Source organism: Taeniopygia guttata, chromosome 1 (assembly GCF_048771995.1).
Source record: "Taeniopygia guttata chromosome 1, bTaeGut7.mat, whole genome shotgun sequence".
Taxonomy (NCBI): Eukaryota; Metazoa; Chordata; class Aves; order Passeriformes; family Estrildidae; genus Taeniopygia; species Taeniopygia guttata.
The window spans coordinates 106,741,673-106,766,372 of NC_133024.1; the positions used below are offsets into that span (position 1 = coordinate 106,741,673).

General features: G+C 35.3%; 1 protein-coding gene across 2 annotated transcripts in view; it reads right to left on the reverse strand.

Moving 5' to 3' along the window:
- The window catches only part of CFAP47 (cilia and flagella associated protein 47), a 254,052-nt gene that overhangs the window by 68,258 nt on the left and 161,094 nt on the right, over window positions 1–24,700 (reverse strand). For both annotated transcript variants that reach the window (XM_030282490.4, XM_072934926.1), the window contains 4 exons: window positions 13,607–13,782; window positions 11,243–11,350; window positions 7,592–7,703; window positions 482–586 (listed from right to left, as the gene is read on the reverse strand). In XM_030282490.4, coding sequence (XP_030138350.4) covers window positions 482–586; window positions 7,592–7,703; window positions 11,243–11,350; window positions 13,607–13,782 — 501 coding nt within the window. The remainder of the gene's footprint in view (window positions 1–481; window positions 587–7,591; window positions 7,704–11,242; window positions 11,351–13,606; window positions 13,783–24,700) is intronic.

Genomic DNA, 24,700 nt, shown 5'->3' on the forward strand with positions numbered 1-24,700 from the left:
GGTGACACTCCTAAGAAGTACCAGTTTTCTAGTGTTAAAACCAGCAGAACTCACTACTGAGCAAGCTAAAATTATTCATTACCTGTTCTAGCTCCTAGGCCATTATGCCACATTTTAATACTGTAAACAGAATAATTTCTGTGTTAAAGTAAGGATAAAGCAAATTATAAGTTTTTAGCATCTTCATGTTTGCTCTTTCATTATGCATCCATTCACTAAACTTCACCTTGACCTACAGGCTGAAACTTTTATTTCCTTGCCTATCATAAATAGTTTCTAATCTGACAGTATCTATAGTATCTATCTATAGTATATAGATATACTATTAGGATCTAGTATATACTAGTACTGGTATATACTATAGGTTATATTAGATATACTATAGTATATAGATAGTATTTATACTATCTATCATATAAATCCTATCTATCTAATAGTATCTAATCTGAATGCCAAGTGCTATGGGTACACATTATCATACCTTTGGGCATTTGAAGGTTATTGTTGCCATGTGATTGCGTCTTCCAAGGGCAGAGGGACAGAATCTCACAGGCAGCTGAGTGATGGATTGAGGAGGAATCATCAGCTGTAAAAACAGAGGAAAGAAACAAAAAAAAGGGAAAGGAAATCAATTTTTTTGAGTCTCTGTTTTGTGCTTTGTACCAACAGTGCTGATGTGTATGTGATGAATGTGTTTCACCAGATGCATTTTCCCCCCTCAGCCAGCACGGGCTGCGAAGGCAGCGAGTTACTGCAGCAAACAATGCCAGAGGCAGTCCCTGCACATCCACTGCCCAGCAGCTCCAGGGCTGGGGCTAGAACTGCTCCAAGGACACGGGCAGTAGCTCTCCAATGCCATTCCAACAGCGCTGTGGTGTCTGGTGGCACTGAAGGGTTATTGCAGTGACCCCATGGACTCAAACTGACTTACAAAGGAAATAAATGCCAGGTTTCAACAAACCAGTGCTTTATCTCTCTTCTGCTTACCTTTAGCAAAAATAAAACTGTATATAACACTGTTGCAGGTTCTCTCTTCACCTCAAGTATTCTACTTGAGACTCAATTGCACAGGCAAAACCAAAGTAGCTGACTACAATGGATTAATTTCTGTTTTCAAGAACCAGATTAGCAGTAAATTAATTGAATTATGAAGAATAAAAATTCCAATGCATTTATAGTGTGATCAGCCAGAATCACTGAATACACAATTACTAGGACTATTTATTTAATAAAAAACCAGGTATTAGCTTTTTAATATTATACATGTAAAAACAATGTTTGCATGTAAGAAGAGATAAAAAGGTAAATGATTGATATCATGATCAATTAACCTGTTTCATAAAATGAATATAATTTGCAATAAATGAAGGTCAAAACAACACCCTATAATAGCTGGGACTGACTAAAGACACAGAACTGCCAGCTCCAACTGTTCATCATGACTGCAATAGAAACTCCAGCAGAAGGCACTGTCCAAGCGTGTGCCACCTTTTAAGCTCCATGGCCTGCCCCCAGGTGGGTCTTCCAGTCAGTTGGCCCATCAGAGCCCAAATAGCACTGCCCCTGTGCATGGTTGATGGATAACTCTGCCAATCAGAGGCTGGGTTAGCACCACCCCGGTATGTGATTGATTGATTCATTGATTCATTGATTGACAGCTCAGCCAGGCTGGGGGGTCTGGGGTCACTGTCCCCTCACAAAGGACATCCCCAGTGCCCCCACAGAGGCACTATCTTGGGAGATGGATCTCATTCAATCTTTGTGGAGATGGATGAATCCCATCCATCATCCAAGCCTTTGCTGCTTTTCCTCATTGCCCCATGGCTTTCCCTGCCAGCCCAGAGCTGGGCTCAGGCAGGAACCACGTAGGTCCTGGTCATGCCAGTCACCCCTTGGGTGTATTAATAGGGCATAGTTTCCTGGAATAAAACAGATCCTTCCAAACACTGTTGAAATTATAACATATAAAGCAAATCTTTAATTGAAAGGCCTTCAGGGTGCACCATATGGCAATATGCACATGTAATACAGTAGTTCTACAATTTTTATAAGGTTATTTTTAGTTCTACAATTTTTATAAGGTTAGTATAGCTATCAAATATTGTACAATTAGAAGAGCAGTTGCTTAGGTGATTTTACCCAAGGTACTGCCCCACTGCAATTAGTCCAGGGGCTTCTTTGCTCCATTTCTTGTGTCTTTTCAGATTCTGGTTGGAAAACAAAACATTATTGTTGTAGGTAATCTTCTTGAAAATAAGTCTAAACAGTACTTCAGGAATGTGTTAGAATGTTAGCTTATTGTTCTAAAATGTAGGGATAAAAGGGTAGGAAAAAGTCTAAACAGTACTTCAGGAATGTGTTAGAAGGTTAGCTTATTGTTCTAAAATGTAGGGATAAAAGGGTAGGAGAAGTACTAAAAGCTACAACCATGTATTAGCAGTCTCCAGAGCCATAACTATATGAAAATCTATAAAAAGCTAAAAATCTTTAGTCATCAGTACCAGCTAAATGAGGGACGAGGATGCTGGTGTGCCTCAGACATTCCTACTGATGGCAGTGGGAGGTAGGTTGTGCAGAAGAGAGGACAGAGCTCAGATGTGTTCAACTAACACACCAAACTTGAAATGTTATTTTCTTTTTTGAGGGAGAAAGTTTTAAAGTAATTCATCAGACTACTGCCATAACACTTAATTATACTTTCATTTGCAGTCCAGTTCCTACCTACTAGTCAGACTCATTTATCAAATGAAGACCTACAAATGGAGAAAGAAACGTAATAGAAAACTACCCCTCCCAAATACTTTTTATTAAAATGGAAAAGTAAGTAAAACAGGATGGCATAGACCAACACTATATCATTAAATTAACACTAAGATTTTAAAATATTGAGTAATATCAGTGTAAGACATGCACATTATTCAAAATAACTCTTCCACAGAGATGCAAATAGGCAGGAGATCGATTTCCAATAAGTATTACTTGACATATTATCATTACTCAGAAAATGCACTGCCACAATGAATCAAAATAATCAACATGGAGCTGTGATAATCCAGCAGACTGCCTGCTCTGAAAGCAGAAAGGATTGTTAATTTTTACACTATGGATTTGGTTTTAAGAATTCATTTTGAATTTTACAGTATAATGTTCTGTGAATCCAAAAAGTAATTTGTTTTGAAATAAGCCAGGCAAAAAAAAAAAAATAATAAAACAACACCAAACCAAAACAAAAAAACTATTTACTTTCTACTGAAATCCAAAAAAAATAAATTGCTTCTAAAACTAGAATTCAGAAATTATACTAAACAGTATCTTTTAAGAAGGTAATAGAATTATTCAATTAAATATGCTGATGCTAACATATCTCCTGACTTTTATTTTATTTTATTTATATAAACATATAAACAAATGCCTTCCACAATAGTCATGTAAAAAGGAACTGATATCATTGTTCTTCATAAGATCTAAGATATAATAGTTCAAATACAGAAACTGAGTCTGAAGTTAACTACAAATACATTATTTCTGTTATAAAATGAAGAAAGGAGGGGATATTTTCATTCAGTCTAAAAGCTTGTTCCCTACTCTGTACAAAACAATACTTGTGGTCATTAAGAAAAGGTTTAGGCTAGTTATAAGCCAGGAGAATAGCAAACTGAAGAGTTACAGTGAAAATGTTTCTTTTTGGCCATGGAGATGATCCTGTTTTTAAGACTTTTTTGTGCATTGTAAATATATGTGTATGTCAATATAATACACATACATGTGAAATACATCAATGTATTCATATAGAGGAAAAGTAGTAAATTAGGAAACATATTATTGATGATTGAAAATTTTCAGCTGTTAAATGCTGAACCTGAATCCTTTTCTGCTCAAGGCAAAGAAAGCTGCAGTAAGGACAGAAACACAAAACTCAACATCCCAATGACTTTTTCCCCAGATACCCCTAATACCCAATATGCTAAAAAAACAAGATGGAATTTTACAGTAAACTTATGAAAATTCACTTTCATTCTGGCTTTTAGATAATTTGGCAGCATTTATAAATTATTAAGTTAGTTTAAGGTTTACAAGAAGGGAAACAAAAATTAAATGTAGCTTGTTTAAAAATCAAACCCAAATCCTATTAAAGAAAAGCCTTGAAAACTTTTATCAAATTTTTGAAAGAAATCCAAGATGTTATATTCCATTTAAACTGTCTTAGGCTACAATTGCAAAGCCACCAGTAAGATATGCAGTCTTTTCTCATTTTTATCAGTTTAAAAAGGGTAACAGAGCTGCTTCTAATTGAAATGAAGCTGATGAAAGATTTAAAGCCTTTGAATTTCATTTAGACTTTATTATGCATCCTGAAGTTCAGGAATACTTGAACCAAATCCAACTGGACCTCAGGAAAGCATGTTATTAATGATATCCATACTTGAAGTTGAATCAGATCTATAGAAAATAATCCTTTGTGATATTTCAGTAAAGCCCTTTGTTCCAAACTGAAATGGAACAAACTTCCACATACATGGAAGTATGATAATAATATTGGATTTTTTTAAAATTCTGAAATATTAGTCAAAATTTTGGTTATTAATTTTAAGCAAATATCTTAAGAGAAGAAAAAGATTCTGTGATACCAGTGCTTAATCTCATTTATCTAACATAACTTAGGGACTGAAGAAATCGATTTGAGACATTTTCTGATCGACAGCCCAGTACATTCAAAAGTCCTACATAATAGATGACATTAAAAAAAAAAAGGAAATTTACATGAAATTTCAAAGTTATTGACCTGACTCTACTAACTGCCTTCAAATATAATGTATCTTTATTGGACAATCCCATCTTCAATCTACTGTTCTAATGGTTTGCTTTTTTCTGTTGCCTTTCATCTGAGGGTTGCACAAATCATAATCTATCTGCTGACAGGAAAGCATTATTTGCTTTAAAGAGAACAGAGACTTGAATGATTAAGATGGGAAAGTTCTTCCACACATAGAAAAGGCTTTGAAATTACTTATTTATTAATATAAAACAATACCTGAAACACAGAGTATGGTTTATAAGGAGTAATCTTCTGGAAGCCGAATGCAGTGTTGTGTGGATGTACTAAGCCTAGGATGCAAAATATTCAGCAGAAGCAAGAACGTGTGGAGTGCTGTGTCCAGTTCTGGGCTCCCCAGTCCAAGAAAGTCAAGGAAGTAGTGGAGAGGGTCCAGCAGAGGCCACAAACATGATTGGGGGTCTGGAGTACGTCTAATGAGGAGAGACTGCAGGAGCTGGGCCTGTTCAGTCTGGAGAAGAGACAACTGAGAGGGGACCCCACCAGTGTATACGAGTAACTTAAGGGCAAATGCCAAACTCCTTCCAGTGTTTCCCAGTGACAGGAAGTTCCATCTCAATATGTAGAAAAACTTCTTTCCTGTGAGAGTGAGCACTGGAACAGGTTGCCCAAAGTGGAGTCTCCATCTCTGGAGATACTCAAAACCCACCTGGAGGTGATCCTGTGCAACGTCCTCTGGGTGAACCTGCTTTACCAAAGGGGTTGGACCAGATGGTCTCCACCCCAATCATTCTGTGATTCTGTGATATAAATACCACCCCCTGACTTTGTCACCACAACTGAAGGAAATCACATAACCTCTCCAAAGATGGATCTCTAATGGAAGAAATAGGGTCAAAAGGGGACAGCTACATGAAATAAATATTAAGTAGTTGCATTTAGCAACCAAAGCTATCCCGTAACTGGAAGAACTACGGCAATTAACAAGGAAGATTTCAGAATTCAATACATAATAATATACAGGACTGAGGATTATAATAAAAAGGAAAGAGAGAAAATTACTGCAGTTAGTGTTGAATGTGTTTTTTCCAACACATTGTAATGTAGCTACTGTGTGGTATGTGAATCTCTGATTATAAATTATGAGAGCAGAGATAGTTCTTTTCTTCTTGTTAATTTCCTGCACAAGGTAATATGCAATCTGCAGCAGCCAAAATTCACTACAGTTAAATCTAACCCACTTCTGTGGCAATGACCCAAACATAATAAGTATATAATACTCCCAGACAATTAATATCGTTTACATCCATTATGCTTCTAAGCTCTTATTCAAATACCAATTTATTAAATAATTAGTAATAGCACTTATCAAGGTTTAACATAGTGTATGAGGATGTGTTATTTGCATGACAGAAAATACAAAATAGAAAAAACTTCATTTTTTTACTTTTAATTTAATTTAATTTTTTAAAAATCATGGTTTTTTACTTTTAATTTAATGGAATTCTATGTAGCAATATATAGGGAAGTTGAGTAAATAAGTTTGATCTCCTTTAGCTGTTATCATCAGAGCCCCTTTTAGGAACATTTGGTCTGGCTGTACTGCTTTATCTGAGGCTGAAAGCTGTTTAGTTTGTTAAAATTGAACCTATAATGACTATGTATCATTCCTCTATTTTCCCCATATGGCCTTTTGTGTCTTCTTAGCGTTATTTTATTACAATATTCCTCTCCCCTCTCTCTGACTCTTAAACCATTCTTCAGGAATAGAATCATAAAGTTGTGGAATAGTTTGCTTTGGAAGAGACCAACAACTTCGGTGTCTTCCCTGGATTACCTTCTTCATGTCTAGAAAAGGCATCATTTCCTTTCTGTCCTTTCTTTTTTCTTTTTTTTTTTTTTTGTGTTAAAGTTTTTGAATTCATATCCCAAGAGGCAGTCATGGAGACAGTCAATGCCACTCATTCAGATGCAGAATTTTCATGCATTTGCCCTTCCTTTTCTCATCTCCCCATCATGAAAACGTCACATATTCCATAGAATTAACTTAATAATACCTAAAGAATTGCTTGTGGGGCCTGTACTATAAACTAGCATTCAGTGGTCAATAACAAATATTTTTCTGAACCCTGACCACCTAGAACTCTAGCAAATATCGATCAACATAGAAAAGCTGAGTCAATCTACGCCATTGTTATTCTTAGAATGGACATAAGTTTTAGGCACCAAGATGGAAAGGTTTCTGTGATGGAGGAGGAAAATGTGGCATATATAATAACAAGAGGGTTAAGAGAAATCACTCTCAAGGTAACTGTGAGTTTGCAGAATAAAATGATTCTCAGTATTTGCTTCAAGCTTTTTTGCAGCTATATTGATCAAATTATTATTCATATTCCTTGCAAGTTGCTTATAATATTAGATATTATTGTATTCTTCCGTTAATAGTTTATCTACTAACTTAAATATTTACCTAGTTATTCTGTTGATTATTAGATACTTGTGAAGGCTCTACTCAGCTGGTTTGTTTACAACTTCTCCTTCTAATATCTCCTGAATTATTTACAACTTACACTGCAGTCCTGCTCAAAACCATTCCACAAAGCATTCCAGGAAAGAAAAAAAAAATCTGTACTTCAGTTTGAGTTGCTTTTCAAATTTAATTGTTTTCTTCCTCAAGCTATAAAATCTCTAAATTATGTACTTAAAATGTCTAAAAGATTGCATATTCTGAACTCACAGTACAATACATAATTCAATTTGTTTTTAAAAGAAGGCTATCACCTATCTTTTTTGTGAAAACACAGAAATCTTACTCACAGTTTGTTTTGGGTCAATCTCAACTGCAAAATGGGTGGGATCGCTGTTAACCATTTGTAGCTCCAGAGTTTCATGAGAAGGATTAGCAAGAGGTATGCATGTATGAGCCCATCTGGAAAAAATCATATACACAGTGATGATTTATTACAAAGCTCCTTCCATTACATGTCATTATGCATACAAGTTTTCTTATTTCCTGAAAGATTCTGGATTTTTATCTTAAAAATAATAATTAAGTTTTATTGCATTAACACTTGCCAACAAGTGTGGAAACATATTTAGTAACTTCAATTATTATTAATAATCATAATAACAATAAATCCTGAATTCATTTAATATTTAATTTTGTTAATTTGTTCTGTTGTTTATTACAGCATAATCATAGAATCATTATATTGTAAATGTAGATTATATATTCTAATGAGAATAGTGACCCTCCCAGAACAAAGATTGGAGTATGCTGATTGCTTAAATCAGCTGGACCTCTATTTTACAGACTTTCCTTCTTTATTTTCCAGCTAGAGAATATTCATGAGATACTTTCAATAGGGATAAAATTTTTGAAATAATTCATAAGACTCCCAAAATTTCCTCTATTCCGGTCAAAATACTACATTTTTTGTTTTCAGTGTAGTTATATGACCATAAATCACATTCTTGTTGTAATATCAAGGATCACAGAGAAGAGGTTCAAGGTGAATAAGTGAAAACAGTAAATAAGAAAAGCTTGAAAAATTAGATAGATATATTGGTTTTGCTGTAATTTATCTCCTAATGGATATGCCCTCTAATCAAAGCTGTGGCAGGTCAACTGCCAGATTGCTCCACATATTTATCATCTGGAAAAAATTAGTCTGTTAATCATAGCTAAATGAGTAAGGAAAAAGAAAATATAAAAAGCAACATTCAGAAGCTATTTCAGTCCAGCTTAATGACTGTTACTTCAGACCCTAAAACCTGTTCACAGGTGGATTCCTTCCAACCCAAACAGTGACATAAATCCTCAGCAGTGAGCACCAGACTTGTTTCGGACTAACACTGTCAAAGCATTGTATCATTGAGATCTGAAAACCTGAGAGTAAAGAAATATTAGGAAACTTCCACACAGGAACTTCAGACTCACTTAATAATTCCCATTTTTCACATTTACCCTCTCTATTCCTTTTGTTTTGTTTTGTTTTGTTTTTGTTTTTTTTTTAGTCTGGTCTCTTTCATCAGTAATACTTTGTCAAGAGGAAAACTAAGTTGGAATATCTAAAATTTCAGTAAGAAATTACTGGACTGTTAGAGGTTCTTCAAGTCATCAATATCCTGCCACCCCACACAGGTTGACTATCATGGTTATGCTGGAAAAATTGTTGCATGTGGCAACAGTAAATTCCAGATCACTGTGAACATCATTCAACTGACTCATCTTCAATGTCTCCACTGTGGAGCCTGTAACATGATGGATAAGGAAAGATGAAAAATATCAGGGAGAAGGTTTCCCTCGTTGAAGACATATGCTAAGGATGTGTTAAATCTACCTTGACACAAACAAAAAGTAGATGTTACAGTGATAGCCCCAGAATTTTAGGGTAGCTGAAGAATTATTAAAGGATAAATTGTTAGAATTTCTTTTTCTCTTTCAAGAATTGGTTAGAAATTGATTCTAAGTTATCAGTGGGGTCTTGGCCCTAATCCAATTCTAGGTTATGTTTCAAGGTCACAAATTCCTAAATTTTTCAGATCAATAGGAAAAAGAATACATTGAGGACACAATGAAAAACATTATTCTTATATTCATATGTTAATGTTTCTTCTGCATTCAAGGAAAAGGTGGTAGAATAGAAATTAATCTGTTAAATAACTACAAATCTTCCCCAGCCAGAAATGCTTCAAACATTTGATGATGTTTACAGTTCACATTTCTGGGTACATAGCAAGGAAGTACATCCATTGAAAAAACTCCCAAACTGACATCATTCTTAGACAATATACAAATGTCTACCTGCACTGCTTTTACATGTCCAACATACATTAATGCAGCCAACTTACTTGGACTATCTCACTTTTCATGAGGCAGAGAAGTTCCCAGTAACTGAACTGTAACCTCAGTGCCATCACTGACTGCCATTGTCCAGCAGTGCTGATGACATTATGCTGACACTGCTGGACAGAACCACAAAGAGCCTGGCACCATCCTCCTGGCACTCACTTTTGTGCTATTTGTATGTATTGATGTGATCCCCTCCCAGCCTTCTCCTCTCCAGACTAAAGAGGCACAGCTCTCACAGTCTCTACTCATAAGAGAGTAGAGACTCCAGACCCCTCCTCATTCCTGTGGCCTCCACTGGATCCTCTCCAGAAGTTCCTGGTCTTTCTTGTACTGAGGAGCCCAGAACTGTCCAGAACTGGACACAGTGCTCATCCACATATTTACAGATACATAGGAACTACAGTATGCATTTACTTGTAAAAGGAAAAGAAATCTCATTTGAAAAAAGAAAACATGGGCTTTGAGGAGTTTTAGACAAAGTTTTGACAGGAAAAGTTATAGTTAATGGAGCTAATCTTTTCCAACATCCATTTTACCTGCAGTAGGAAAGGATGACTTGCCATTTTCCACTAGACCATTTGTGCATGTAGTTTTAGGCAGTACATGTCAGAGAAAATTATGAGTGCCAGAAAGTCTGAATAAAAGGGTTTTAAGTAATTCCTAACTCCTAATAGCAAGAGCCTACATAGTAGAAAAAAAGATATGGTTTTTACTCCAGTCAGCCCAGAATTTTAAAGTAAAAGCCAGGAAATAGCACAGCTTTTTTTCTTTAGAACATAATAAAAAAGGCATTGACAGTTATCTCCAGTCTGTGCATCATATTTGAACAGCAGAATATTTTGATATACAAAAAATTAATCAGGTAAAATTTCATGTTGTGCTCTCTAACATTATTGCTCAGTCTATAATGTATATTAACTACAGACTTAGTCAAAGATACACAGAAGTAAGTGGAATTTAGCATGCAGAAAAGCAGTGTGTCCACAGAAACCATTAGGAAATGGAGGTAATATGTGGAAAAGCACTACTGAAATTTTTACATTCTTCAAATTCTTATCCTCAAAGTTTTAGTTTATGTCTTGAAAGTCAGAACTGAACTGAACATTATGCTGTCAAAATGCACATTAAAATTTTGTGGATGGATGGTAGTAATTGGGTTAATTTCTCTAAGGCATTCATTTTCTTAACACTTGCAGTGTTTCAACCATGGTGCATTATTTTGCCATGTCTTGAGAGGTTAAAAGATACTGCTAACTGGTATACAAGCATTTGTAAAGCATGATTTTCAGTAAATTCCTAGTTCAGAGCGAAGGAAAGAAACAGAAAATAAAGCAAACCTACAGAGCTCTGTACAATGGATCTTGGTGCTCATATTCTGCAGTATTGTCAAAATGATTTCTACAAAATGAATTTAAAGGAAGTTTACATAGAGACTAAAATTGTATTTCAATTGCTTTTCTGCAAGGAATATTTCACCCACCTGCAAATATATCTAAAAAAATATTCTGCAATCTACTACAGCAGACATAGAGTAGTATTCTGAGTTTAAACTCTTCATATGTTTTCCAGGATACCTAAAAGAGAGACCCAGCCCATCATGATGAACTACTCACTTTCCAAGCTCACATCCTACATCAGGCAGCAGGGATGGCAATGGCTTGTCTACATTGAACTTCAGGGCGTACCAAAATTCCCCAATCACATCTGACCTGAACATGACACTAAAAACAGATACAGAGGCTTAACATGACTGCTGGTTTTTTTCAGATCATTAAAAAACCCAAACAGATTAAAATTCAGGAGAAACCTAATGAGTTCAACATAGTTACTTTTTTAATTAGATCATATTTTTCTTCTAACACTTTTCACTGCTATCTGAATTCAGCTACCAAGTCTAATAATATTTAGAATTACTGATGCGACAAAATCTCTTTTTCATTTTTCTTAAATTCTACTAATAAAATTAATTTGTTGCTTGTATTTTTTGTTTGTTAGCTTGCTTTTATCAAAAATACAGCCCAAACATATTTCAGCTTATAAGAGTAAGCTTTAATTTCATTTCAGTATCACAGTATTTTTTTTAGTGATTTTGAAGGGCAAAAAATAAATACTATACACTAATTTTAAAAAGGATTTTTTTTTTCAAATCTAGTGATAAAGTGAGAAATAGATATAGACACATTCCTATGAGCATGGCAAAGAGATACACTTCAAGGAATATTCAATATATTGTATTGATATACAATCAAGGATTGTCATGACAGAAAATTGTGTTTTGCTAGGTGAGATATCTACAGCAATATATTTCAGTTACAGACATTCTAATACAGTCCTTTCCTACTGCAGAATTTCCTTTCTATTTCTTGAGGATTTTTGAGTAGCTGAGTCATAATAACATTAAACCAAAGCAATGGAAGCATATAAAAACTTAGAAGAAATGCACTGCACAAACCCATGACCCTTTAAGGATGAGTTCTTTTTCTAAATTATAGATAACTATGTCTATTCCATGACTTTATGGTTCCAGACCATCCCCTGTGCTAACAGAGCTTTTAAAGTGAGCATAAAACAGCTCTAGGAAAGAATCAACCATTTGAAAAGGCACACCTGCCACAATCCCTTTTTCCAACAGCTCTTCCCAGCTGCTAACATAGCAAAGGAAACAGAGCATGGCTTCAGAAAAAGAAGTTAATAGTGTGGATGGAATGTGCAAGTAGCTCTGTCCAGCTGTAAATGCAGTCTGTGGGAGCTACTGCAATTTAAAAGAGCTATTACACACTTCTGGAACAAAAGTGCAAAACCATTTGGAGAATGTCCACATGTGCTTTATTTCACCTCTGCATATATCCCCTAAGCCCCAGCCCACGAAAGCTGAGCCCAAAATTTTGTCCTGTTAAAACAAACATTTATCTTATTATTTGGAAATTCTGCACTTGAAAAACACCAGAAATATTATCTGGTATGAGAAAAAAAAATTAACTCTATACTCATCTTCAGTTTAAGATAGCATAAATCCTACAAAAAAAAAAAAAAGATACTTACTGGAGTTATAACAGTACTCATTTTTATAAAACAGTATTCTAATTGAATCTGTATCCCTCAATGATACCCATTATTCTGGTCTTTGAAAAAAACAATACAAGCAAATTGAATAAATCTCTGAATGGATTTTGACTTTATAAATATTGTTTCAAAACTGGTCAGTCGTCTCTGCCCTCCTCTTAAAAAACCACCCCATCCCCATATTTTTGCAGTCAGTTGAGATAACTGAAAAACAGGGAATTGTTTTTCAATCAGCCTTTAGACTAAATAATGCTTTGGTAACCAAATTCCAGAAAAACAAGCTTTGCAATTCTACATTGTTCAATTACTTGCTGAACTGTTTTAGTTGAAACCAAGACCAAGAGGTCATCTGTCTTTTTATTGCTAATTATACCTGCATGTTTTCACTGGGATTTCCAATGTAAGGAAAAATTTTAATTTAAAACCTCTCCATATTCATTTAGTGGGTCATGGTTAAGTAATGGAAGGTCATGAACGTAAATATATTTAAGTGAAGATAGTAAAAGGGTTCTCCCTTTATGTTTTTACAATTTCATTTTTTTCTCAGAAAAAAAAAATGAAATGGTGCTATTTCCTTTACAGAACTCAAAAATTTACAAAACTAACAATCAATAAAAAGTTTTCAAGGGGGGCTTCTAATATTAGGTAAATTTCTAAAATGTTGTTCACTAAATTGTAGTGAACTAGAATAGCAAGGAGTTATTCTATTACCTGTCAGTAATGCTTTTCCCCTGAGAGGAAACCTACTGTAAGGGACACAATATATTTAAAGCTGGAAAATTTCTTAATTCCATTTATTAACTTTTGTGGGAGTTTTTAGGGCAATATTTTCATCAAGGGACTTAGGTTTCAATGAAAGTAGTTAATTTATTAGTAAAACATCCACAATCACAAGTATCAAAACTACAACATACCTTCCAGCAAAAGCACCAAGAGCAGCTGCAGAAAACTCTAGGTGATATGAAAATGTTTGTTTTGGCTTGATAATGAAAGATTTTTCTCCAAAAAGGGATGGATGGTCCAGCAGCACATTCATCTTGAGAGCTTTATTGGTAGGATTAGTGATGGGAATATTAATTCCAACAGTATCCTAGAAAGAATTAAAAAAACCCAAAATCACAAAATTAATTATGAGCGATTACACTTAAAAGATATTTGTCAAAAATCTGTAAGGTGCTTACTCATCGTCGACACTCAATGAGACAAAGGTGCAAACTCAGACAGCACCTTTGTTTGATGTGTGAACTAACCAAAAAAAAAAAAGCCAAGTTGCAGCAAGAAACATTTCAGACAACCTTCAAATTGTAAACTCTTTAATTCCATAAATACGGAAAAGTTCAATATTTTCTGGCTGGTCTGCATTCTAGCAGTCCACTTCACCTTCCAAGATATGTCCAAGGCTTGCCAAAACACACCTTTCAAGCCCATCTGCTGCAATCCCAAGCAGGTAAAATCTCCAAGCTGTCTCCCAACAGCCAAGCACAGACTATTGAAAATATCCACTTTGCAAACTGGCAAATGATTTGGCTGAATTCTGCTGGATCTGGTCCCTTAATTCATAAGTTACATCATAATACTTGACATTAAAACAACACCACCACAATAAATGTTCCCTCTCAAATTCCTTTAGGCCATTTCCCTCACTACTGATCTCTGTACCATCTTTCCCTGATCACCTGGAAAACATTGATACAATTAAAGGTGCATAAAAAACTCCTGTTGCTGTAATAAAACAGAGCCAAAAGGTGGCCTCATTAGATAAATCTGCATATTTTACACGTGGAACACTTTTCAGACGAGCAGGAATTGGGCAGAGACAGCTCAGTCTGCACAGCTCCTACATTTCAGCAGAGTTCCCTTGGCTGTAAGGTTAGAAATGGTGTCAGTTCATCCCATGTGCCCTGTGTATCAACACAACTCATGAAACAAAGCACTTAATAGAATAGACCAGAAGGAATTTACTTATGAAGGCAGCACACTGTGATAATCTAGGAGGCATACCTGCAATTTAAAATACATATGTTCTATTTATATATATTCATTCATAGAAAAGACACAAAATCCAAAAATAAAGGTATGCATTTATTTCTCTGTGCCTATATTTGTGTCTACTCTTATTTTGGTCTTTTTTTCTTTGCTCTAGCCAAGCATTTTTTTTCAAAATCCATGTCAGTTTGGCATTTTTAAACATATAGTGATTTGTTTGTCACAGCAAAATTATTCCACATAGTTTGTTTGAAAAAGTAAATAATTTAAGTTGCAAAATGAAAGGAGAAAAATATAAAATGCCTATTAAAATTAATAACACACTAAAAATGAATATAAAATACATTTATGACCCCACACAGTCCTGCCTCCCACTGATTTCAGCCTGCCTATGATTTGGTAAATTTCTATACATTTTCATGGAATATACATAAACATTTAATGTTCTACAGATGGCAAGATTACACTAACAATTTAAATCATTTAAGTGCCTTGAATCAGTAAAATGGGATTTAAATTTGCCATAAAATATTTTAAAGCTCAGATTAATAGTTTTTACTGGTGTAAACAAGTTTCTAAATCTATCTACCATTTTATTGCCAAAGGGTTCATAACAATTTTATAGTAAAACATCTACATGTTGTGTTGAAGAAATACTTTTACAGTAAAAAGGAAATATGGGACAGCTGATTTAGGAAAAAAGCAGCAACTACAAAAGAAATCTTTTTAATTTTGTACACAAAGGCAATTTACATTACCAGTATTATCATAAAACACTCTTCTCTTGCCAGTACAAAATGAATGCTTAAGATTATGTATTTCTCTGGAATTTCCTACAAAGTTTGCCTGGAACTGCCATACACATTTCAACGATCTGGTACTTCATATATGGCAATAAGAGCAGATGTATATTTATCAGTAGAATATATATTTTTTGGTTTTTTACATTTCTAGGCATTATTAGATTGTTATGGAAGCATAAAACTAGGATAAATAACAAATGCCCATGCAATTGCTAAGAGTATTATTTTTTCTTGAAAGTGCCATTTTATCAGACCTAATGTAAAAGAGGAACATCACAGGCAATTTCCAAACACATTTATAGTCATTAATTTAGTTCCACTTTTCAATGCTGAGTATTTTATAAACATTTTGACAGAGGAGAAATTTAAAAATTGAGAAAAGAAGGAAATTAATCTCTTTCCTCAAATATGTCTAATATCAAGGCTGCCAGTCAACAAAACAGAGCCACTTTTGTGCAATATGTCATGCTATTATTCCTTTAGAACTTTCAATTACACACTTCTTGTCCAAGGCAGGTTATTTAAAATAATCTCACCAGAGTTAAAATTAAATAAAATGAATTGTAAATATGAGAAAACATTTATTCGCTATGGAAATTGACAAAACAATGGACTGCTAACACTTGAACCTATATTAATAGCCTAGGTCTATACACAGGTTTAATACTCTGTAAACCAGACTCTTGTTTCAAAAGATGCTCACCATTATCAATTGATCATTTGTGATATTATACTTCTTTGCTAAAATATTTTCCTGACATATTTTTTGCCAAAGACTTTCTCATCATTCCTTTCTGTATTTCCTTCTTTGAGCAACTGGATCTAATTTATTTAAGTCCATAATATGCAATTTTACTTTTATTAATGTATACGCTGCACTGAGCTATCAACTAATCCTCTTCTAAGTTTGACAGGTAATTTGCAGGAAGATGGACATATTCTACAATTAATGTGCATAACAATTTTCTGTGTTCCATCTTCAGTAATAATCCTATTCTCACCATCAGCAGGTGTCAATAAAAGCCTTACCTGGCCAAAGTGTCTAAAAGACTGACTACAATTCTTATTCTTTAGAAGAACTGTTTTCAATTAAAATCCAGTTTCATTAAGGAGACAGCGTTCATTCCACATTGTTTGAAGCTTTTTCAAACCACAGACATTGAGATGAAAGCATTTCTATTTGCTACCAAGTTTGCCAGGCTATAGCTATAGAAGCAAATTTTCAAGTTGAGTAAGCAGCAATAAAGTTATATTTATAGGCCTGGTGAGATAATGCAGCAGAAATTCTTCCCTTTGTAGGTCCTTGTCCAAATCATGGTTCTTCCAGATGGACAAGTAACAAGTGCCTTCTTTCTCTGTGCTGCACCTGACAAGCCGGAATGCTGCTCACACAAGGACTGAACTTGGAATAGTGGTAATATTGTTGAAAAAATTGATCTTGGCTTCTCTCTTCCATAGGCTCAAAATGATCAGAGCTTTCAACATCCCCATCAGTGTTGACATGTCAGTAGCAGGAGTTAGAGCCTCCTGCTGTATTCTCATCATTAACTCAATTCTGTTTCTTGGATCAAAAAGAGGCTCCAGTGAGTTGAGCCGCAGCAGTTGATAAAGTTTCAGGGCCATGCTGAACAGAGCTCAGCCCAGTTTGGTCAAACTTCTAGAAATCAGGTCTGGCTCTTGAACTGCTTGGTGCCAAGTGTCCCCAAGTCACACCTCACTGTCCTTTTCCACACACACTCCCAACCCAGACATGCACGTCCACGCTCAACTGGGCCTTTCTGGCACTCTTCATTCCCATGGAACTCCTGAGCTCCTCTGTCCTGAGGGGCTGAGTCCTTCAGGCTTCCTATTCACTCCTAAGTCAATGGAGAAGATCTTTGTGAAGTGAACCATCTCCCTCCCCATACAAGCTCCTTAAGCTCCTTTTTTGGTTTGTGTTTGGTTTTTTTTTTCTCTCTGAGATGTAAATGAATTTCCAAGATAAACCTCTCCTTTCCTTGTCGGGTTATGAGGCTAGAGAACCACAGCATTGCTGTTCTCTTGATACTCTATTTTCCCATTTTACTTGGCATATTTTGTCTTACAAAATATCAGCTCTCAAAAAGGCACCAACTGTTCATCAGCAGTGAAGTCTATCAGAACAGCAGATTGAACTGCTTGAAATTTAGGACTAAACACCTTAAGCAAATTATATATTTGTAAATTCTGCTTAGCAAGGAATCCATTCTTATTGCAGCACAGGGAATTAACTAGAAGGGGAAAATTTGCACAGAACATTTAATATCAGAAGCTAAAAGGGCAGTGAGTTTCAGGTTTCAATTTACATAGAAAAATCACAACGAATTGGATTTCTTTTAGCTGAAATGCACATTAGTGTCTAAGTAATAATGCCTTAAGACAGAATACAGCAATGATTTGTTCATAAGTTATTACAATAATTCTAAGTTCCCTGACTAAAAATTACAACACTGTTAACCTCTTAATGGGGCCTACATATTCTACCAAGTAAACAAACTGGAAAAACAATATTTTGCAGGAGGTGACTACAAAAATTATTTTTCTGAAATGGAAGGAAAGAAATAGACTGGAAAAGCATTACATTTAATGACTGAATTGATCTATGATGTCCTGGGGTCCACCAAAAGATACCACAACCCACAACAAACTGATATTACAATAATTTATACACATATAGGAAAACTAATGAACTAAATAATATGCACATATTTGGATTTCCATGTAAAGACAGACAGAAAAAGATGCATCAAAGATGAGTTGAATGTTAAATGAAGTGCTATTTTAAGATAATTATAAGTATACCTGACAAGGGGATACAGACTGAGTCAAAGTAAAATTAACATCCCAAATTCCCACAACTGAGAAAGTAATAACTATGCTCACATCTTAATGAATACTTTTTTGAATTTGAAATCAAGGGCACCTCTGCATCCATGGAGACTGAAGCTCAATAACTCTCTATACTCCTGAGATCCAAATCCTGATGAAGATTTCCTTCTCAGATTCAGCAGCGTTAGAAGAAATTACCAATTACAGCTACTTTTTGCCAACATCTATACATCTATACTGGAGATTGGCACTTCCAGTGATCACCTCAGTTGCCTAAATCACCTCATACAGTAAGATGGCTTATCAAAGCTCAGTTGGGTTTGACAGCCCTACTAAGAAAATGTAGGAGTCAATCTTTTCCATTACCAGAATCAATGGAGAAGGAGATGACAGAATCATAGAACTTTTTGGGTTGGAAGTGACCTTAAAGATCATCTCGTTCCATGGGAAGGGACACCTTCCACTAGACCAGATTGCTCAGAGCCCCATCCATCCTGGCCTTGAACATTTCCAGGGATGGGCACCCACAGCTTCTCTGGGCAACCTGTGCCAGAACCCCACCATTCCCACAGTAAGAAACTTCCCTTAATAACCAATCTAAATCTACTCTCTGTCAGTTTGATCCATTCTCCCTTGTCCTGTCACTGCATGCTCTTGTAGAAAGTTTCTCTCTGCTTTCCCTGGAGGCTCCTTTCAGGCACTGGAAGGTCAATTAAGTCACCCTGCAGCCTTCTCTTCTCCAGGCTGAACAATCCCAATTCTCTCAGCCTTTCCTCATAGGAGAGATGCTCCCTCTAATCATCCTGGTGGCCTCTTCTGGGCTTCTCCCAGAGGTCCCTGTCCTTCTTGTGCTGGGGACCACAGAGGACTCAGCACTGCAGGTGGGGCCTCACCAGAGCAGAGCAGAGGAACAGGATCCGCTCCCTCACCGGCTGCCCACGCTGCTGCTGATGCAGCTAAGGACACATTTGGCATTCCAGACTGAAGAAAGATGGGCTGCTGCTGATATCTGACACTGAATTAATGTAACAAAGGACCAAATTAATCTTCAGAAGATTTTACAGGAAAATCATTTACACCTACTTTGTCAACAACGTTTTTGGAAAGCATGACTCAGCAAGTGACAGATTTCAATACAGCTCCTATTCATCATTTTTATGGGTCACTTTGCTGTGCAGATGCATGCACATAATATATGAGATGCCAGGGATGGAAAACAGTTTGAACCAAATCAATAGATGTATTTACACCCCTTGGGTGATAGGACTATTTTGTGTGATGTAAATCCAGGATGCATCTCTCAAAAACAGACGTTTCTCTTTTTCTTTCAGATTGTCCTTTCTCCTTCAGAGACTGTCATATCCACAACAGCAGAACAAAACACTTAAGGTCAGTATCACTCAATAAAAATCACTAGAAAGTGCAACATTTCCAAGTGAGAAATGTACTGTTCTTAGATAATGAAGTCAAGAGAGATATTAGCGTCTACTGCATTTTCAAAGTCAGTTATGCCTGATGGAGTTGTAACACGCAAAGTCTTCTGCAAGCATGGCATCACACCAAGATACCTGTCCAAAATCAGTCTCAAAATATTGAAAATCAGCATTTGTGACCTTTCCTTTCAGGCAAGTTAAGGAGATGCAAAATTTAGGATACTTTCAGTTTCCAAATAGCTTTTGATATATCAGGTAGACAGTTTGCAAAACCTGTCTTTTGCAATCATTTCTCTCTGTTCTAGGCTAAATCTTACTCTCAGAGATCTTTTTGAATGCAATTCAGGTTAAATGTTTAAGTAAGTCTGTGTCCCTTATTTACCACAGAACTGCACTATTATCCCTGGGCTCTGCTGTGTACAGCACTTCAAGGTTTAGTTCCTGAACTAATTGCATCTGCCCATGTAATGCTACAACACCTAGCTGTATTTATTTTCTGCTGGTCTCACTGGTTTGTTTTCAAGTGCTACATAAAGTCACGATAATGCCATAAATTTACAAATCCAATAGACTAGAACATACTTTGGAAGGCTTGGTGACTGCTGATGATTTCTGCATATTTATAAAGAAGTCAGTAACTGAAACCACAGAATTGCTTCCAGGAATTTACTCTAATCTAATTTAATTAGTCTATTAGTTTAATACTGGATAAATATTTAGATCCAACTGCCCTGGATTGAAAATTTGATGTGCTGAGGTTAGAAATCTCTGACATGCAACTACAAACATGACAAAGTCCATGTCAGTGAAATGCTGAATATCAGCTTGCTCAGAACTGACCAGGAAAAGGCAATGACCAGCACTGCCCATGCTCCAGTGCTTCAAAGACTTTCAGAAATACTTGGTAAAAATAAACTTAAAATCACCTATGAGAACCCACATCTAGAATAGCAGCAGGACTAATTATTACATTATTTTCACCAACTTTAAGGACTCCTGCTAAATGTGGAAGCAGATATTCTACTATGTGCCTCTACTCACAGCTCATGCTGGTATGAGCTAACTAAAAGTATTACTTTACTTTAAAAGTAATACTTTTAAAGGATTAAACTGCAATATTATCTAATTTTACTGAATTCTTATGACCATACTAATGAGGTAATTTACATCTCAGCTACACCACCTACCATCAAGTTACTCAATCAGTGGAGGTAAAATGCTAATTAATTTGACTGTCTTAGATCTTCCACCTACTGTGACTCTCATTCTGTAGGTCCAAAAATCGATTTTTAAAGAAGCATTTTTTCACAATTAAAAAGACTGATACCATTATCACTGGGACAAAATATGTAGAGGTAGAGATAATTCTAATAGAAAGCTGAAATTGTCAGGGTTTCTGCTGAGAAAAACTTTTTCTCCTGAATTTACTAGTAGTAAAATTCCTCTGGTAAAATCTTTCTCTCCTAGATTCTAGACACTGGTTTTCTTTAATCCAACTTTTATTTTTGGCATATCTCTGCAGTCTCAGAAGCCAGACAGTGTTATAATATGAAAAGAACTTCTTAAACGTTCACAGCTTTTTTTAAAAAAGAATCATATATAAATCAAAAGGAACAATCTCTGTAAGAGTTATCTCATTTTCTGTTCCGTACTATGACTCGTAAGATCAGATAAACTTTGAAAAAAGCCTCATTGCTAGTTGTTGCTCCAGGAAAAGTTAACTTTTAAGCCCTTGAAATTTCCTCACAGATTACTGTCTCACATTAAACAATAAATTCTGGATTATAAATATTGACTTCAATGGGTGACATGCTAGAGGTATCTGCAGTTTGTCCCACACATTCCCTTAGCAGTTACTCTACACAAGTAATGCAAACTCACTACATCACAAGCAATGCTTATTAATAATATTAACATATATATATATATATATATATATATGTCGCCCTGATTCTTAAGTTTTTCTAAAGCCTTCTAAGTTTACATTCTGTTAGAAAACTTTCCCACACAATTTCTGTAAACAACATATTGTTTTGCATTCCTTCATGGGAGTGGAGAAACTTAATATACTAGTAGTTTGTCCAATGTCTTTGGAGAGGTGGCCCATTCACTCTCCAATCCACTGTCACCTTTAGAAAAGTATAAAAGTTAAAATCAAGAAATAAACTTTCTCTTTTACCTTGAAAAATAGCAAGTAGCTCGCGTTGTGCTTTCACGTGTCCTATAGCAACATATATATATATTCCTATTGCTGTTATCTGTTACTAGAACCTCTTAAAAAGCGAAAATTAGAGCAGTCTGAAGAAAGGCACACACTTGCATTTCCCTGGGTTTGTGCAGTCTGACTACTTCTACTGTCAATCAGAAAGAAGCCTCTCTGTCTGTATGGGGAAGATGCTGAAGAAAAAAATATAGATAATCATGAATCCATGGGACTGATTTAAATACTAATTTCTCTGCATTTCTGTCTGCTCAGTTTTGACCACCTGGCAGATCACCTTGTGAGGTAAAGAATTGCTACTACAGTCACCTGAAATATACTTTTTTTTTTGCATATCCACATATTTGTACATTAGCCATTATTTCATCCTTTAACTTTTATACAGTAAAAGCTATCTCCTGAGGTTGCAGCTTCAAAACATGGATAAGTATCAATGAAATGCTTTCCAATTGTTATATTCATCCTACAGTCCCTGTGCCATTCTGCTGTGCTGGGTTCACACAGAAGAGACCTGCTGCATTCATTTTTCTAGAATGCCAAAACCAAGAAGGTTTGAAGGTTGGAATCAGTAGTGGGAATACCCTGATTCTGCTTAGATCTACATGTGAACAGCAATACTGTGCCAGCTATGTTTTAAAAGCACCACAAAGGGCTCAGAAGCAGTGTGGGAGGTGGTCTGGGAGCCTTCACAAACAGCAACAGCAGCACAAGTTTCTACTCCCAAGAACAAGTCTTGTGGAAGTGTGGGTGGGCAACATATTTCAGAGATACACTACCAACTTTGGGGTACTCATGTGGTTCTAAAGGACTTGAGAGAGAGGAAAAAAAAGACAGATTCAGCAGAGGAAAGACAAAAGTATTGTCTCCACACTTATTAGGAAAGCAAACTCAATCCCTTGCAGGCTTTGGTTTTATTAAAGCAGAAACTAATAATTCACTGCTCGAAACAGACCTTCCCCTCTGGCTTATCTCCTGCTGTACTAGATCCTGCTTGGAGCTCACATATTAGATATTTTCTCTCAAGACAGAAAATATTATTTTTCAAGTACATGGGTGGATTAAAAAGTCTCTTGACATAGTGAACCAGTGATGTACACTTAGAATTTTCTCCATTGAATAGACAACTGCTAATGAGTAAGTACTTAAAGCAGTAACAAACAGCCTTTTAGACACCTTACATCAAAATTCCAGAATCACCTTCCATCTTGACCTCTATATTCAACCTGAATAAATCCGTTAGAATATTTGCAAGGCAAAGTAACTAACCCAGTTCATTTTTCTAAATAATTTGAGATAATGGACCTGAATTTATCAAATTAAATTTAGGTTTTAGGTTGATAAACCTAATACCTAATAATTGTAACAGTATTACAGAGGCATAATACTGTTACAATTTAGGAAATTTTAATTTCCTGTAATACTCTATAATACTGCTACAATTTAGGAGATAAAAGTAAACAGCAAAGTAAAATACAGTAACTACAGTTTTAATTGTAAATTGTAACAATGTTTAAATGGTTAGAGATAATAACAATTACCAATTGACAAAATTGATAAAGTTAAAATTATAAATATGGTTGTTTTCTCTGCATTTAGAGCTAAAAATATGTGCCAATGTACAAACGACTCATAATAACTGAAAGTGGTATTTAATTAATGAATAATGAACACGAAATAAATATTAATTTGACTTGAAATTTCCTGCTTTCACAGATGGTTCCTTTGAACAGTTAAAATTCTTTGTAAATTATCCTTTCTAAATCCCAGAGAAATATAAATGATTACTGAGTAAATATTCACTACCTCCTTCCATGTAAAATGAGAAGTGTTAACTTTTACTCCCCATTTCTCTAAAATAGCTTTTTCTGGAATTTTTTCAGTAGAAATATTTGCTTCAGGAAATCAATTTTATGGCCTTCAGGTTAGTTAGTTTTATACAAATAGGTCTGCAGATTCAACTGAGGTCATCTCTATGATCCCTGAGACTTTAGCTTTTCTTTAGTCTCCTAAGATTTCAGCTAGAATGATTTTCATCTACCTTTACACCAGGAATTCAAATGAAGCAGCAAACTCATTTTTACAAGGCTGGAGAAGTGTTCAGACAGTAAGAGACACTGGGCCCTCCTTTCTGCTGAGGGTGATGACTTGAGCAAGTGTCAGAGATTGTCACATTTACACAGTCATTCCTTATGCTGATTTAAATAGAAGAGGAAAAATCTTGATTGCTTTTTCAGTAGACCAAACCACCTAAAATAGGTAGGGCTGTAGCTTAAAGTCAAAACATCCAGTAAAAACTGTATAACTTAAACCAAGTAATTCCTGACTTAATGCCATTTTTCAAACTTCAACACAGCACCTGTTTTCAAATCAAATCCTTACTCACCTATCTTTATGTACCTACTTGAAGTCCCTGATTCAGATGTTATGGATATTTGTACGTGTGCATTAACTTGCTGCTCCTTGCAATGATCTAATTCAATTATCAATTGTTGTTTCAGAAGCTGTGCATACTGTCCATAGAAATCCAGCAGAAAAGAACAACTAGCTGCTTTAACCCATGTTCTAGAGATGCAAAAAAAAATTATTTGATTTGAATAAAAAATTATTTGCTATATTTGCTATTATAAAATAGTATTCGACTTTCACTCCAGATTTTTTAAATAGCATTCTGAGCATGGGAACACAGCAATACTATTTTAGAGAAGCAGAGATATTTAT